Genomic DNA, 15,163 nt, shown 5'->3' with positions numbered 1-15,163 from the left:
ATGTTAATAATAAATAGTAATAGTGTGTAAAAATCAAATAGTCAATTAAAAATATTAATATTTGTTGAATTTAGATGTAATTTTCGAATTGGGGGGGCATCTATCCGCACTTTACCCTACTTATTAAATAGTCTCGACCCTTTGGTAAAAAATTGAAAATTATCAAAAATTTAGCTTCATTATTTTTGGGCTCTTGGAAAATAATTTACTTATTAAATAGTCTCGACTCTTTGGTAAAAAATCTAAAATTATCGAAAATTATCAAAAATTCAAAAATCCGAATTTCTTAAAATTCAACATTTTTTCCTCTCTTTTATGGGATTTAGCTTCATTATTTTTGGGCTCTTGGAAAATACTTTACTTATTTAATAGTCTCGACTCTTTGGTAAAAAATCTAAAATTATAGAAAATTATCAAAAATCCGAAAAATCGAATTTTTTAAAATTCAATATTTTTTCTTCTCTTTTATGCCATTTAGCTTTGTTATTATTTGAATTTCTATTCAAGAGAAAAAATGGAAAACAGAAAAAATTTAGAAACTTTTAAAAGTTCCAGGCCTTTTCCATTATTTCCCTGATTTCCAGAAGCCTTTTAAAAATTCCATACCATTTCCATGATTTCCAGATTCTGTAGGAACCCTGTTATTGTTTACTATTATATTTATTATTTTTTATTTATTTATTATTGTTATTATATCTATTATTATTTATTATTATACTTACTTTTTAAAAATATTATTATGGAAAATTATTAAAACAATAAAAGGAAAATTTTTTATGAAAAAATTATTAAACAAATAAAATTTCTAAACAAAAAAGAGTAAATAATAAAAAATTATGAAATGTATAATTTTTTTAGAAATAAACTATAGTTGATAAATAATAAAAAAAAAATTATCCATTAAAATTTATTTTTTCTGAATGTGTCAATATTATTCCCAGTGTATTAATTTTCAAATTGTCTATAAAAAAAATTAATCTTGGTATTTGAAATAATTTTGTTTAAAAAAATTTTTATAACTAATATAATTTAAAAAATTATACATTTCATAATTTTTTATTATTTACTTTTTTTTGTTTAGTAATTTTATTTGTTTAATAATTTTTTCATAAAAAATTTCCCTTTATTGTTTTAATAATTTTCCATAATAATATTTTTAAAAAGTAAGTATAATAATAAATAATAATAGATATAATAACAATAATAAATAAATAAACAAATAATAAATATAATAGTAAACAATAAGAGTAATTGACATTTAATATTTTTGTTCCTCACGTTCATTCCTACTGTACCACGCAAACGGAGCAACCTGTTATGGTCGGCCATGTCCAACTTCTCCCTACATATAGAGCTATCAGTTTGATATGTTTCGTAAAACGCGGATTGATATTTACGCCCATAGAAACATCTAATCGTCATAAGAAAACTTGTTTTATATTCTCTATTAAATATTATTTTTCCCTAAATCGCCCTTTTTTTCATTTTCTGTCTGAATTTTTAAAAATTAATTATCAAAGTAAAAAATTACACCAAAAGAGGGGAAGTTTTCGACTTTGATAATTAATTTTGAAAAATTCAGACAGAAAATGAAAAAAAGGGCGATTTAAGGAAAAATAATATTTAATAGAGAATATAATTCAAACTTACTTATGACGATTAGATGTTTCTAGGAGCGTAAATATGAATCCGCGTTTTACAAAACAAAGCAACAGCTCGATGTAGGCCTTTGCCGACCATAACAGGTTGCACCATTTTCGTGTTGAAAGTATTTACGCTATGGTAACCCAGTGGGAAATTTGCAACCGGCGCGGATCCTCGCCTGTACCGACGCCGGAGTAGTGGTACTGGCTGGGAACCGCCTGCCTACCGCCCGAGAACTGGTATTCTACCAAAAGATGACTTGGCCAGGAGCTGGCTGGCCATCCGTCTCGGAACTGGCATTCTACCGCCCGGTAACCGGCCGCGAAGAGCCGTTCCGTGTATAATTCAACCGGCTGGGACCCGGCACTGTACCGACTGCGGATCTTCAATTTCCTAGTCAGATGTGCGCTGGCAATGCTGGCATTCTACCGCCTGACAACCGGCTCGGATCAAAATGATAATTTCAACAAATATCAATAAAAAATAATAATTAATTGCAAAAGATAAATACGGATGACAATTCATTGACAGTTCACTTTACACATTTTTTTATTTCTTTATACACATAAACGCAATTTTTTATTACATACACATTTGAAAAATCCTAACGCTTGGGGGTACGAACCTACGCCTAACCGAATATTTACGCACCGAAATCTCGCACGCTAACCACTATGCTACGCTCGCATGGAACTCTCAAACCTTAAATGCTTTCAAGTCTCACTAGCTGAAATAAAAATTGTAAAATTACTACGCGGCAATAGGCAATTTGGAAATACGAACTGATGTAATACCGGTATATTTTCAATACTTTACTGAATGTGTATTTATGAATATTTCAATATTTCGTTTAAAAAAAATGTTATATTTTTATTATTATGTTTTTTAATATTTTATTACATAATATATCGAATAATATGAACATAACTTCACTGCAAACAATTTATAACATATAAGTAATAGTATTAAATTGAATAAAATTTTAATGCACAACACATTTTTTTAATTATTTAATTTGCAGAAAAGTGTCAATAAATAATTACTTAATATATTGTTTAAATTAAAAAGAGATTATTAATTAATTATTAATAAATTAATTAATAATAATCTCTTTTTTATATATTGTATTTAATATGTTATTTATTGTAGGCATTATAATATATTGATCACATTTTCTTTCAAGTTAAATATATTTTACTTCTTTCAAATTAATATATTATTTATTAAAAATTATTTATTTAATTGCACATTAATAAAGTTGGATTTTTATATATATAATGAAAAAATTAAGTTTCTTATATTCTTCCTTTGCATGAATACTATTAATTTATTTATTGGTTAACTAATAATAATATTATAATAAATGCAATTAGTTATTGTAATAATTAATTATAATAATAAAATAAATTTATGATTATACTGATAATGTAAACTATAACAATAAATGACGAGATCCGCAGTCGGATCCGCCCCAGCACCGAGCCAGTACAGACCTAACATCCGTCATTCTTCCGACGCCCGTAGAAGAATGAAATCTGCAGGCGGAACAAATCCAGTACCGCGCCAGTACTGACGAAAGTAGAAAGGCGGATCCAAAAGTCGGAGCCTAATCTGTTCCGCGCCGGTTGCATTTTAGGATCCGAATCGGTACAGACCATCGGTGCTGGCGGTCCGTACGGGCGCGGATCCCAGGCGGTTGTGTAATCCGACATTCGTCCGACTTTTCCTCCTGGGAATGTAGGGACGTAGATGATCAACAAAAATAATAAGTCATTACTTTTATTATTTAATATTATATAAATAATTATATTTATTTGTTTATTTATCTATTATTATTTATTATTATTCTTACTTTTTAGAAATATTATAATGTAAAAGTATAAAACAAAGTAATGTAAATTTTTTATGAAAATATTATTAAACATAATTTTTGTCATAAAATTGGATCTTTTTTTATGAAAAAAGTCCTTTTTCTGAAACACGGAGGTACTCAGAATTTATTTCCAATTATGAAAACCATTTTTGTCTTGAGAAAACGACGTTGATGTTTGCAATTTTTTTCTAACAATTTTTGAAGTAGATTATTACATTTTCGTCTTTTTTCAATACATTGCAGCTTTTTTTTTTTACTAAAAAAGGGCATTTTTTGACATTTATTTTTCTAAATAATTTCATATCATAATTTTTATTGATGAAAAATAGAAATACAGAAAAATTAAGATTAAATTTTGATCAGAAATTAAATAAGTAAACAAATAATTTTCCATATAGAAAAATTGAATAACAATGTTATTTTTAGAATTTTCAGTTTAAAAAAAAAGATTTTTTTCAAAACAATACTTCTATAGGTAATTATGAAAATCATCGATTTCATTTGGAATTTTTTTTTATGGATTTAAAAACATATTTTCTACCAAATTACGCGTGTGTTTCGAAATCCACCAATTTTTAAGAAAAATGATAATTGAAAAAGGGTCAAAATATTTTCTGTCCGCTTTTATTTTATGACCGTTGAATTCCTTATAAAAATTACTTTAAAACTAATTTTGTGGAATATTTAAATTAGATTTTTCATATACTTAAAAATATCAATAATAAAAATAACAATAAAAAATTTTTAAAATTATACATTTCATAATTTTTTATTATTTACTTTTTTTTGTTTAGAAATTTTATTTGTTTAATAATTTTTTCATAAAAAATTTTCCTTTATTGTTTTAATACTTTTCCATAATAATATTTTAAAAAAGTAAGTAAAATAATAAATAATAATAGATATAATAACAATAATAAATAAATAAACAAATAATAAATGTAATAGTAAACAATGAGAGTATAATTGACATTTAATATTTTTGTTCCTCACGTTCATTTCTACTGTACTACGCAAACGGTGCAACCTGATATAGTCGGCCATGGCTAACCTCCCATATTGAGCTGTCAGTTTGCTATGTTTTGGAAAACGCGGATTGATATTCACGCCCATAGAAACATCTAATCGTCATAAGAAAACTTGTTGAATATTCTCTATTAAATATTATTTTTCCCTAAATCGCCCTTTTTTTCATTTTCAATCTGGATTTTTTTTAATTAATTATCAAAGTCAAAAAATTTCACCAAGAGGGACGAAAAGAGGGGAAAAGAGTGGAAGTTGAGGAGAAATCGCTCGCTACGCCTATGCGTACTTTTAAATATTTCCCACCGTTCAGCGTCCTTAAAGTACATATATATTTTTGTTGTATTAGATATAACCTCAAAAAAAGAATTTGGAAGTTTTTAACAATTTCAATTCCAAAATTGTACTGAAATATTAAATTAAAATCGTTTTTATAAATAACATTTTAATTTAAAAAAAATTACTAATGTCAATAATCTTTTCTTTTTATTTAATTCAAATAAGGCTGAAGTATAAATATAATTTATTCGCATTATACCGTCACGCATGTGCCCATCACAATATGCGACAGTTATGGATCGCATATGATGACTCATCTGAGTGGTCCAGTGAACGCGCATAGTGCGGATAAATCGGCACGCGTGCAGATGATATTAGTAGCACACAACGCGCATTTTGTTATCTGGGAGAGTTTAAGACGGTAAACTCGGTTTAGTGAAAATTATGCGTTCCACAAATTTTTAAACTCGGGTCAAAATGGTTAAACCTTGGTTAAAATTAATCGGTCAAAGTTGGGGGTTTAACTCTTAAACCTCGGTTAAATCTCTCCCCACCATAGTATCGTACGTCATATATGTATATAGTAGTTTGAAGTTGAGGTTAAGTTTACAACAAAACATGATAATTGTTATCTTTTATATACTATTAAAAATTATGTTTAAAAAATAAAAAATGTCAATTTCACGGTTTATAGCTGTATAGATGATGACAAATTTTTTATGCACATAGAAGAATCGACCAACCCAAAGATTTTTAAAAATTCCGGATAAATTTTTTTTAACTAATATATTAATCAAAATTGTTATTCCTTATATCAACACGAGTCGATGGATGAATATAATATAAAGTATATATCTTGAATTTGAATTTATAGAATTAATCAAAATTAAAGCAAAAAAATTCGCATTTTTGTTAAAAATTTATTTAATTTAAATGCAGAAGAATATAAAATCTTATTCTTCGCAAGAAAGCGAATAGATTGGCGTAGTTTATAAAATATATGTTGTATTTAAAATTAATAGAATTAATCACAATTGAAGGTGAAAAATTGACTTTTTTAATAAAAATTGTTATAGATTTTTTTGTTGATCGTAAAGACGAAACACAAAATGTTCGTGTAATGAACATCTGATGAATTTACAACTTTTGTTTACTTATGTTTTAAAATTATATTTCTTTAACATAATTTACATAAACAAATTTTTTTGTTCATATGTGCGAGTATTATTATAAGTAAAAATATTTCCACCTAGAATTGAAAAAAATTATTTTTATTCTATATTAAATTTCCTTTTTAATTTCACTAATATTTTTATAGCGTTTTAAACAATATCCCAGTAAAAAAAAAGTATTCAGAAAAGAGAAAAAGTATTGGTGGAGACGTTCGGTGAATGCGTTTTCGCGACAAAACCGTATTGGTGGGTTACGGTGAATACATTTTGCTTACCGTGAATACTTTTTTTTAAACTCTCGATTTAAAGATTCCTAAGCAAAGTTGAGAATATTTATTAAGAGCGTAAGTGACCTGAAGTATAAAAATGACGATTGCGAGAAGGAAATAAGAAATTTTGAGAAAAAACGAAAAATTAAATGTGACAAACCTACAACGTATGATGATGAAAAGGAACATTGACGATACCGACAGAAACTTGAGAAATCCAAGTAAATGTATGTGAAACATTAAGTTCCGCCGGTAACGTCAAAGTTCCTTTTAATCATCATACGTTGTAGGCACAGAAAAGCATATGGTACTTGATCAACATTTGACAATCTGTTTGTCACATTTAATTTTTCGTTTTTTCTCAAAATTTCTTATTTCCTTCTCGCAATAGTCATTTTTATACTTCAGGTCACTTACGCTCTTAATAAATATTCTCAACTTTGCTTAGGAATCTTTAAATCGAAAGTTTAAAAAAAAAAGTATTCACGGTAAGCAAAATGTATTCACCGTAACCCACCAATACGGTTTTGTCGCGAAAACGCATTCACCGAACGTCTCCACCAATACTTTTTCTCTATTCTGAATACTTTTTTTTTTACTGGGATATACTTTTAACTTAAATGCTTCAGAAAGATTCGACTGGATTCCATGTGTGTCAACTGTCAACGCTTTGCTTTTTCAAAACATGTGTCAATGTTCCGCTTTTTACTTCGCCCAATGAAATTGTCAGATATAATAGAAATGGGAGAAAAAATAGAATTATGACGAAAGAGGTATACGTTTAGTTAAGCTGAGTCTCCAATAGGTGCCAATGTAGGTGCAAGTGCCAGTGCCAATCCCCAATACATTTTAAGCTGAGTTTCCAATAGGTGCCAATGTAGGTGCAAGTGCCAGTGCCAGTGCCAATCCCCAATACATTTTAAATGGGTTTGGCACTGGCACTTGCACATGCATATTGGCACCTATTGGAGACTCAGCTTGAAGGGAAAGGGGGCTGGCTATAGCTCACATTCATTAGAAAAAAAATGACGCTAATCCATGCAAAACATCTTACATAGGGGAGGGGGGACTTTAAAAATATGCTTACGTAATACTTGAATGGCCTCATAGGAATAAGGGAATAAGGGGCCATCCACATATTACGTCACGCTCTAAGGGGGGTGGTGCACAGTGGTCTGAAACCTTTGAATACCATGTTATGTTAAAATCCAATTATTTTTTTATATTACTGTCGCCCATATTAGATCCACTATTTTGAATTTTTGAAAACTGACTTTAGATTCGTAATTAGCAACCCAAAAAACATTTCAATACCGTGTTTCATTAAAATCCATTAATTTTTCAAACTTTCTGTCTGCCATATTGGATTCGCCATTTTGAATTTTTTAAAACTGACCTCAGATTCGTAATCAGAAATCCCTGAGAACAAGTTTCATAAAAGTTCATCGAAGCAATTTGGAGGAAACAGTTTTGTCCAGCGCTATATCACCCAGACAGCACGTAAGCTTGCAGCAAGCTTGAGGCAAGCTTGCCGTGCAAGATTGCCAATATTGACGTGCAAGTTTGCAGCAAGCTTGCCACAAGCTTAAAATGTCCCACTCATAGCAAGCTTCATGTGCAAGTTTGCTGCAATATTGCACTAAAAGCTTGCAGCAATATTGCACTAAAGGTTGCCGCAAACTTGATGTAATCTTATATGGAAATTGTTTATTATATAAAATTAATAATTTATTATTAGCAACAAATTTATATTTAATATTTTTAATTTTTATTAAACATTAAAAAATTATAACATCGTTATAATAATAATGTTATTAATTTCCTCAAAGAATTGGAGTTGGGAACTATTATCCATGATCAGTGGATAATAATTAAAAATTGTCAACGTCGTAGCAGACGTTAACTATACACATTATCATTTAAGATAATATGCTGAAAAGTCTGTTCAGCGGACTGATACTTATACTCTGCGCGAGATAAGTCGTGCGCGAGAGAGGTATTGCTCGCCATCTAGTAAGGAGTTAAAGAATTATAAGAGAAACTTCTATTAGTTTTCCAATTCCTTGCTAGATGGCGAGAAATACCTCTCTCGCGCACGACTTGTCTCGCGCAGAGTATAAGTATTGGTCCGCTGAACAGACTTTTCACCATATTATCTTAAATGATAATGTGTATAGTTAACGTCTGCTACGACGTTGACAATTTTTAATTATTATCCACTGATCATGGGGATAATAGTTCCCAACTCCAATTCTTTGGGAAAATTAATAACATTATTATTATAACGTTGATATAATTTTTTAATGTTTAATAAAAATTAAAAATATTAAATATAAATTTGTTGCTAATAATAAATTATTAATTTTATATAATAAACAATTTCCATATAAGATTACATCAAGTTTGCGGCAACCTTTAGTGCAATATTACAGCAAACTTGCACATGAAGCTTGCTATGAGTGGGACATTTTAAGCTTGTGTCAAGCTTGCTGCAAACTTGCACGTCAATATTGGCAATCTTGCACGGCAAGCTTGCCTCAAGCTTGCTGCAAGCTTACGTGCTGTCTGGGCAGTGTTTCAGACCACTGTATGGGGGTCCAGGAAAATGTGACATGGGGGGTGGGGGGTATCACGCATTTGTGAAGGCCTAAGCACAATTGAGTTGGGTTCGGGAGACGGTTTCGGAATATGTAAGATTTACATACATTTTGAGGTTAGGAAGCCCATATCCCGAAGTCGTCTCCCGCACCCGACTCAGTTGTGCTCAGGGCTTGATGTCACATGTTTTACAAAGCACAAAAGATATTTTTTAGTACTTAAATGTATTTGGGACATTCTTTGCCAAGCGGGCTACCCTATCTCTCCATTTTTGTTTTCTTTAAAAAAATTCAAAACCTTTTGGAACAATTAGCTTAAAATATGTCTATTTTTCTTCATTATCTAATTATAAGCTTTTAATGTAAGCAATTCTTGTATTTTTTCGACTGTAAGCTCCATATCTCAGCCGCCATCTTGGATTTTTAAAATCGCCCAACGGTATACAAAAATAGACATTTTAAGCTAATTGTTCCAAAAGGTTTTGAATTTTTTTTAATGAAAACAAAAATGGAGAGATAGGGTGGCCCGCTTGGCAAAGAATGTCCCATATTTACTTAATTAAATACAGAAATTATTGCTTCAAAAAAATTGAATTCAATAACATTGGTGCTATTGAACCAATAGTTTTTTTTCTCAGTCTACATAAATAATAATGTAAAGTCATAAATAACTATTTTCTTATAGGAATGTTGAAGACACACAGTCGGCCTAAAAGTGATGTGACCAGTATTTATGTGACAAAATATAATCGATTCGTGGACAACATTTTGGGAAGGATTAACAAAATTTTAAGCACCAATTACGATCCAGTTACTGTGAAATTAAGTAATCCTAATTCAAGTTCAAAGACAAATAAAATAAAGTCAAAGAAGAATAAAAATTCCAAAAGAAAATCAAATAAAAAAGGAAAGAGAAAAAGTGCTACAGCATCTGCAACAACCATTTCTGAACTCAATTCTGTTGCATTGAAAAATGCAAGTTCACTACGACTTTCCACAGTTGCAAAGGTTTATAAAATTTATAGATAACTTATTTTTTAGTTAACTTAGTTTTTATTTAATAAAAATATGAATGAATTTATTCTGCAGAAAATTGATGAATATTTGAAGGATTCCACTTCTTGGATTGTCAGTACAACTCCCATTATGCAGACAATTACACCTTCAATTCTTGAAGATAACAAGGAATTGATTCAAGTTGTCACTGTTCAGTCGGAAACGGGTCGTCGAGCCCCGTCTCCAATTTCCAGCAACAAGAAAAAAACGAAGCCCAAAAATAAGACAAAAACAAAAACGAAACTTCCCCCCTCTACTAAACCTGCCCCAACTTCTTCTTCTCCTCCTTCATCATCATCCAACAATAAAGTTAGTAATTTCTCATTTTTTACACTTTTCGTATACACAATTTAAAATTCCTTTTTTCTACTCCCTTAGATTAAACCAAAGAAGAGCAAAACGAGAGCAAAAGCTACTCTTTATGGATTGGCTTCACTTCAAAGATCTGGAGATGTTTCTGTAAATATGATGAGTGATCATACAACGATTAAAACGAAATTTAGCTTAGGACCACTTATGTTAAAAGTTGAAAAAGAATTTGGCAGATCAGCAAAGAAAGAACTGAGAAGTGCCACAGCGACAACTGCCGAGATGTCGGGACGATTGAGTCTTCGTGTTCTTAATGGTGGAGCAGCTACTTTGCACTCTATTCGCGTTTTACAACCAAAACAGGTATACCACTGAGAAAAATTTCTATTTCATCTTACCACGGAAAAGGAAAAAAATTAAAAAAGTATTTTGTCAATTTTTATTAAACATCTTCTTTCTTTAATGTTTTATATTCTTCAAACATTTTTTATACATATATATGGGCAATTCCACGTGAGATTTAAGTCGACCTCTTAAAATCGGCCAAAAATATTTTTTTTCTATTCTGTATCGAAAAAAACAGATATGTATTTTTTTATTTATGTTTAATTGTCCAAATTCTCGAGTTATGAATTTTCGAAATTTTGGACTTTTAATTGTAGACCTATATTCAGTAGCTTATATAAGTCCGAAAATATTGAGTTTAGGAAAAAGTTGTCAAAGAATGAAAGTTTTAGTTTTCTTTCGACTTTTAAGAAATATAAACACAAAATTTTTTTAAAAATTTTTTATTAAAAAACAATTTTTTTTATAAACAAATTAATTTTTTTTAACTTTGGGCCGGATTTTTTTTTTATTTTTTTTTTATTTTCTTGTACCTTATAATATAGAGAAGATTTTCCAAAAAGTCCCGAAATGGGCCTGATGTGTTAAATGAGTTTTAAAATATTTTCAAAAATCACTTGCAAGCATCACAGTGGGAGTTTTTTACAATTAACTTTCTAAAACTGCCTACAGCGTATAATTTTTAATATATTTGAGTGTTTTTTGTTTTAAATAAAAGGGCCTACGCTGTAAACAGTTTTAAAGAGTTAAATGTAAAAAAAATCCCACTGTGATGCTTGCAAGTAATTTTTGAAAATATTTTAAAACTCATTTAACACATCAGGCCCATTTCGGGACTTTTTGGAAAATCTTCTCTATATTATAAGGTACAAAAAAATAAAAAAAAATCCGGCCCAAAGTTAAAAAAAATTAATTTGTTTATTAAAAAATTTTTTAAAAAATTTTTTGTTTACATTTCTTAAAAGTCGAAAGAAAACTAAAACTTTCATTCTTTATCAACTTTTTCCTAAACTCAATATTTTCGGACTTATAAGCTACTGAATATAGGTCTACAATTAAAAGTCAAAATTTTCGAAAATTCATAACTCGAACATTTGGACAATTAAACATAAATAAAAAAATACGTATCTGTTTTTTTCGATATAGAATAGAAAAAAAATATTTTTGGACGATTTTAAGAGGTCGACTTAAATCTCATGTGGAATTGCCCATATATGTCGCATATATGTCGCAGGCAGATAGAAAAATCCGGCATTTAGCTTAATGCCTAGGCATTGGGCTAAATGCCGGCAAGTAGATAAATAAATCGTGAAAAATGGTTATTTTTCTATTTGCCTGAAATCAATTAGTCATTTAGCTTATTGACTAGGCGTTAAGGAAATTGCCTAAGTAGCACCCGGCAAATAGAAAAATGAGAATATGTGCATGTGTCACTCAACAGAAATATTAAAAAAAAATATGCCAAAATTAATTAACACAAATATTTTATTATCAATAATAATTATATTTTTTATTTATTAATATATATATATATATATATATATATATATATATATATATATATATATATATATATATATATGCACAAGGATTGGAATTATGGCATTTGGAATTGCACACAGTAACATTATTTTTTTTACACTTGCAAGCCATACTGATATATTTTTTTGTGTAATTGCATTTAACAAATCCTTGTAGCCCAAATTGTGACTCCTCACCATTAAAATGTCGAACTGAAACCATTTTTTGTGGGATTTCTGTCAATTTTAAAAATTTTTCTTCACACGGAGAAAATTGATTTCGGGAATACAAGGAACGAATTATGCCGTGGCGAGTGCCTATTTTTATTTTATATAAACCGTCTGTCGTTACCTCCATTACAATTCCAATTAAATTTCGCAAATCACCTTTGCCCTTGTCGACGGAAGGAATTGGTATTCTTACTGAAGTTCCAACTTCAATGCTGCAAAACTTTTTATTGGAAGCTTCCTTCATTTCATCAGCCTGTATTGAAAGCCCTTCTATTGCCTTGTTTTTATTCTTGGACATATTAATTTTATTAGAGCAAAGAATACACAAAATCTGAGACCCGAATCCTTCATCTTTAGGTGAACTAACTCCACAAATAGTATGCACATATCTATCGCACAGTCTACATTTATGTGCACCTGTAGTTTCTTTTTCGCAAATAGGACATATGTGAATTTCCGGAAGTGTCAAATCATCCACATTTACTTCTCTTACGGCCTTCAAGTTCTCTTCGATGTTATTATTATTTTCTAAAATATTTTGCAAATCTTCTTCTGTTCGCAAGATAAACTTCATGGAGTCTGGAATAGATTAGATGCCGATGTGTGCTCTCCTTCAGATTGTAAAACTGACGGTGTTCCCAAAGTGCAAAATATGTCTAACAAGCAATGCGCAACTTCCTCGGCAGTTTTTGTTTTTAAGGGACGAAGAATGAGAAATTTTGACAAATGATCCTGGTAATTGAGAATTAACTTGTAGTCCCCATCTTTACAAGTTTGCATGTCAATGAGATCTACTTGTGCTCTAAGATTTATTTCTTTAAATAATAATGGTTTAACGACGAGTCCTTTTTTAGGGTGATTTTTCTTTTTTTCACAAACCACACAAAGATTAATAAATTTAACTATAATTGAGTACCTGCATGCAACAACTCGCCGAGCGCTCGGACGCAAGTGCTAGTAACAGTCGGGGAGCAGTGAGCGTCTCTGCGCCACTCACTGCCACCCGACTGGTATTAGAGAGAGCGTCCGAGCGCTCGGCGAGTTGTTGCATGCAGGTACTCAATTTTTCTGCAAATATTTGCGTACGTTGCTGATAGTGCTTTTTCCATTCTATATTCTATTACGACCACCATGACCACAATTTATATGCGAGCCCAAATTTGAAAGTCTTGGGATTGGCTTGGTATTTTGGGAAATTGTTGTCCTATATTAAAGTAATAAATTTGTAAAATATTAGCTCTTTAAACAAAAAATTGTAGAAAATAGTGGGGGTTAAACTTTTGACATTTTAAGTAACACTGCCATTTTCAAAACCATATAACTTTTATAAAAATTTATGGATTTTAATGTTTCAGTAATGAATTTAAAGCATTTTTCGTCTACTTTCTAAAAATTTTACAAAAAGATTTTTAAAAAAAATTTTAACCCCATTTTTTTAAAAAATAAAGTTTATTTTTTAATTTTGACCCTAATGGGTATTTTTAAAATTTTTTTTAAAATTTTTATTGGAAAGCTGACATTTTTCCCGAAAAAATCATATAAGTTTCATAGTGGGATGACCAGAACTTTAGAAGAAAATTGAAAACAAAGTAAGCGGTGCGCCCGGGTTCTGTACGTTACGCCGGCGCTGGGAAGTGCGACGTTGAGCGACATAAATATCACTGTTTTATCTTCATTTTTTTCAATAATAGCTCTCTGCATTTAACCACTTCACTGGCGGGGCGTTCCAAATGGCGTTCCACGCGCCGAGGCCCAGACTGGCAAAAACACCGAAATGGCGTTCCTACACGGAGAGAAGGGCGTAGTAGATTCTACTGACATGGCAGTTAAATCTACTAAACAGAATCGTTAGGTTTGGACTGACGGTACAGACAGTGCCATCTACTGCACTGTTTAGTAAGATAGTAAGATACACTGAGCAAACAGTATATTCTACTAAACAGAGAGGTGTCGTAGTGTATTATACTAAACATACAGTTGGCGCCACTAACCGGTGCACTAAATGATTTACTAAACGCGTTCTGTCACATTTACTGCAACTCTTCTCTCCGTGTAATAAAACTTTATTTTTAAAGAGTGTACACTACTTTTTACTACTACAAAGCAATATTTCTATAGTTTAGACATCAGGGAACAAGATTATCACAATGAAAATTTCAGTTTTTGAGATTTTCAATGTTTCTTCGAACGTTGAAATAGTCGATTTTTAACACTTTTTAACAAATGGCGTTCCACTTTTGTTATTATTAATAATTATTAAATTTTATTTATTAATTATTTATATTTATTTTTTACTTATTACATTATTATATTATAATGTTTTGTATGTAAATATATTTTTTAAATAAAAAATATTAGTTTTACTGTGTAAAAATTAAAAAAAAGTGGAACGCCATTTGGTGAAAAGTGGTAAAAATGGACTATTTCAACGTATGAAAAAACATTGAAAATCCCAAAAACTGAAATTTTCATTGTGATAATCTTGTTCCCTGATGTCTAAACTATAGAAATATTGCTTTGTATAAGTTAAAAGTAGTGTACACTCTTTAAAAATAAAGTTTTATTAGGAACGCCATTTCGGTGTTTTTGCCAGTCTGGGCCTCGGCGCGTGGAACGCCATTTGGAACGCCCCGCCAGTGAAGTGGTTAAACAGGGTTGAGACTGCCATTAAAATAATGCCTGCATTACTTTTACAGAAAAACATTGAAATATATAATTTTGAAGAAAAATGTTTAAACTTTTATAAGTTACAATTATTATTATAAATTAAAATGAGTAATTTTGAAAAAGAATTATTGAAATTTTATAAACAACAATAATCATCAATTAAAATAATTAATTTTGA

General features: G+C 30.0%; 1 protein-coding gene across 2 annotated transcripts in view; it reads left to right on the top strand.

Annotated features, from left to right (window-relative positions):
* LOC122502335 (protein bfr2) overlaps positions 1–15,163 on the top strand; it is a 64,132-nt gene that overhangs the window by 30,001 nt on the left and 18,968 nt on the right. For both annotated transcript variants that reach the window (XM_043612325.1, XM_043612326.1), the window contains exons 4-6: positions 9,543–9,865; positions 9,947–10,222; positions 10,292–10,585. In XM_043612325.1, coding sequence (XP_043468260.1) covers positions 9,543–9,865; positions 9,947–10,222; positions 10,292–10,585 — 893 coding nt within the window. The remainder of the gene's footprint in view (positions 1–9,542; positions 9,866–9,946; positions 10,223–10,291; positions 10,586–15,163) is intronic.

The sequence above is a fragment of the Leptopilina heterotoma genome, unplaced genomic scaffold (genome assembly GCF_015476425.1).
Source record: "Leptopilina heterotoma isolate Lh14 unplaced genomic scaffold, ASM1547642v1 Lhet_228, whole genome shotgun sequence".
NCBI classification, from domain to species: Eukaryota; Metazoa; Arthropoda; class Insecta; order Hymenoptera; family Figitidae; genus Leptopilina; species Leptopilina heterotoma.
The sequence above is the reverse complement of the archived record's forward strand: the minus strand, read 5'-3'. Positions and strand labels throughout refer to the sequence as shown.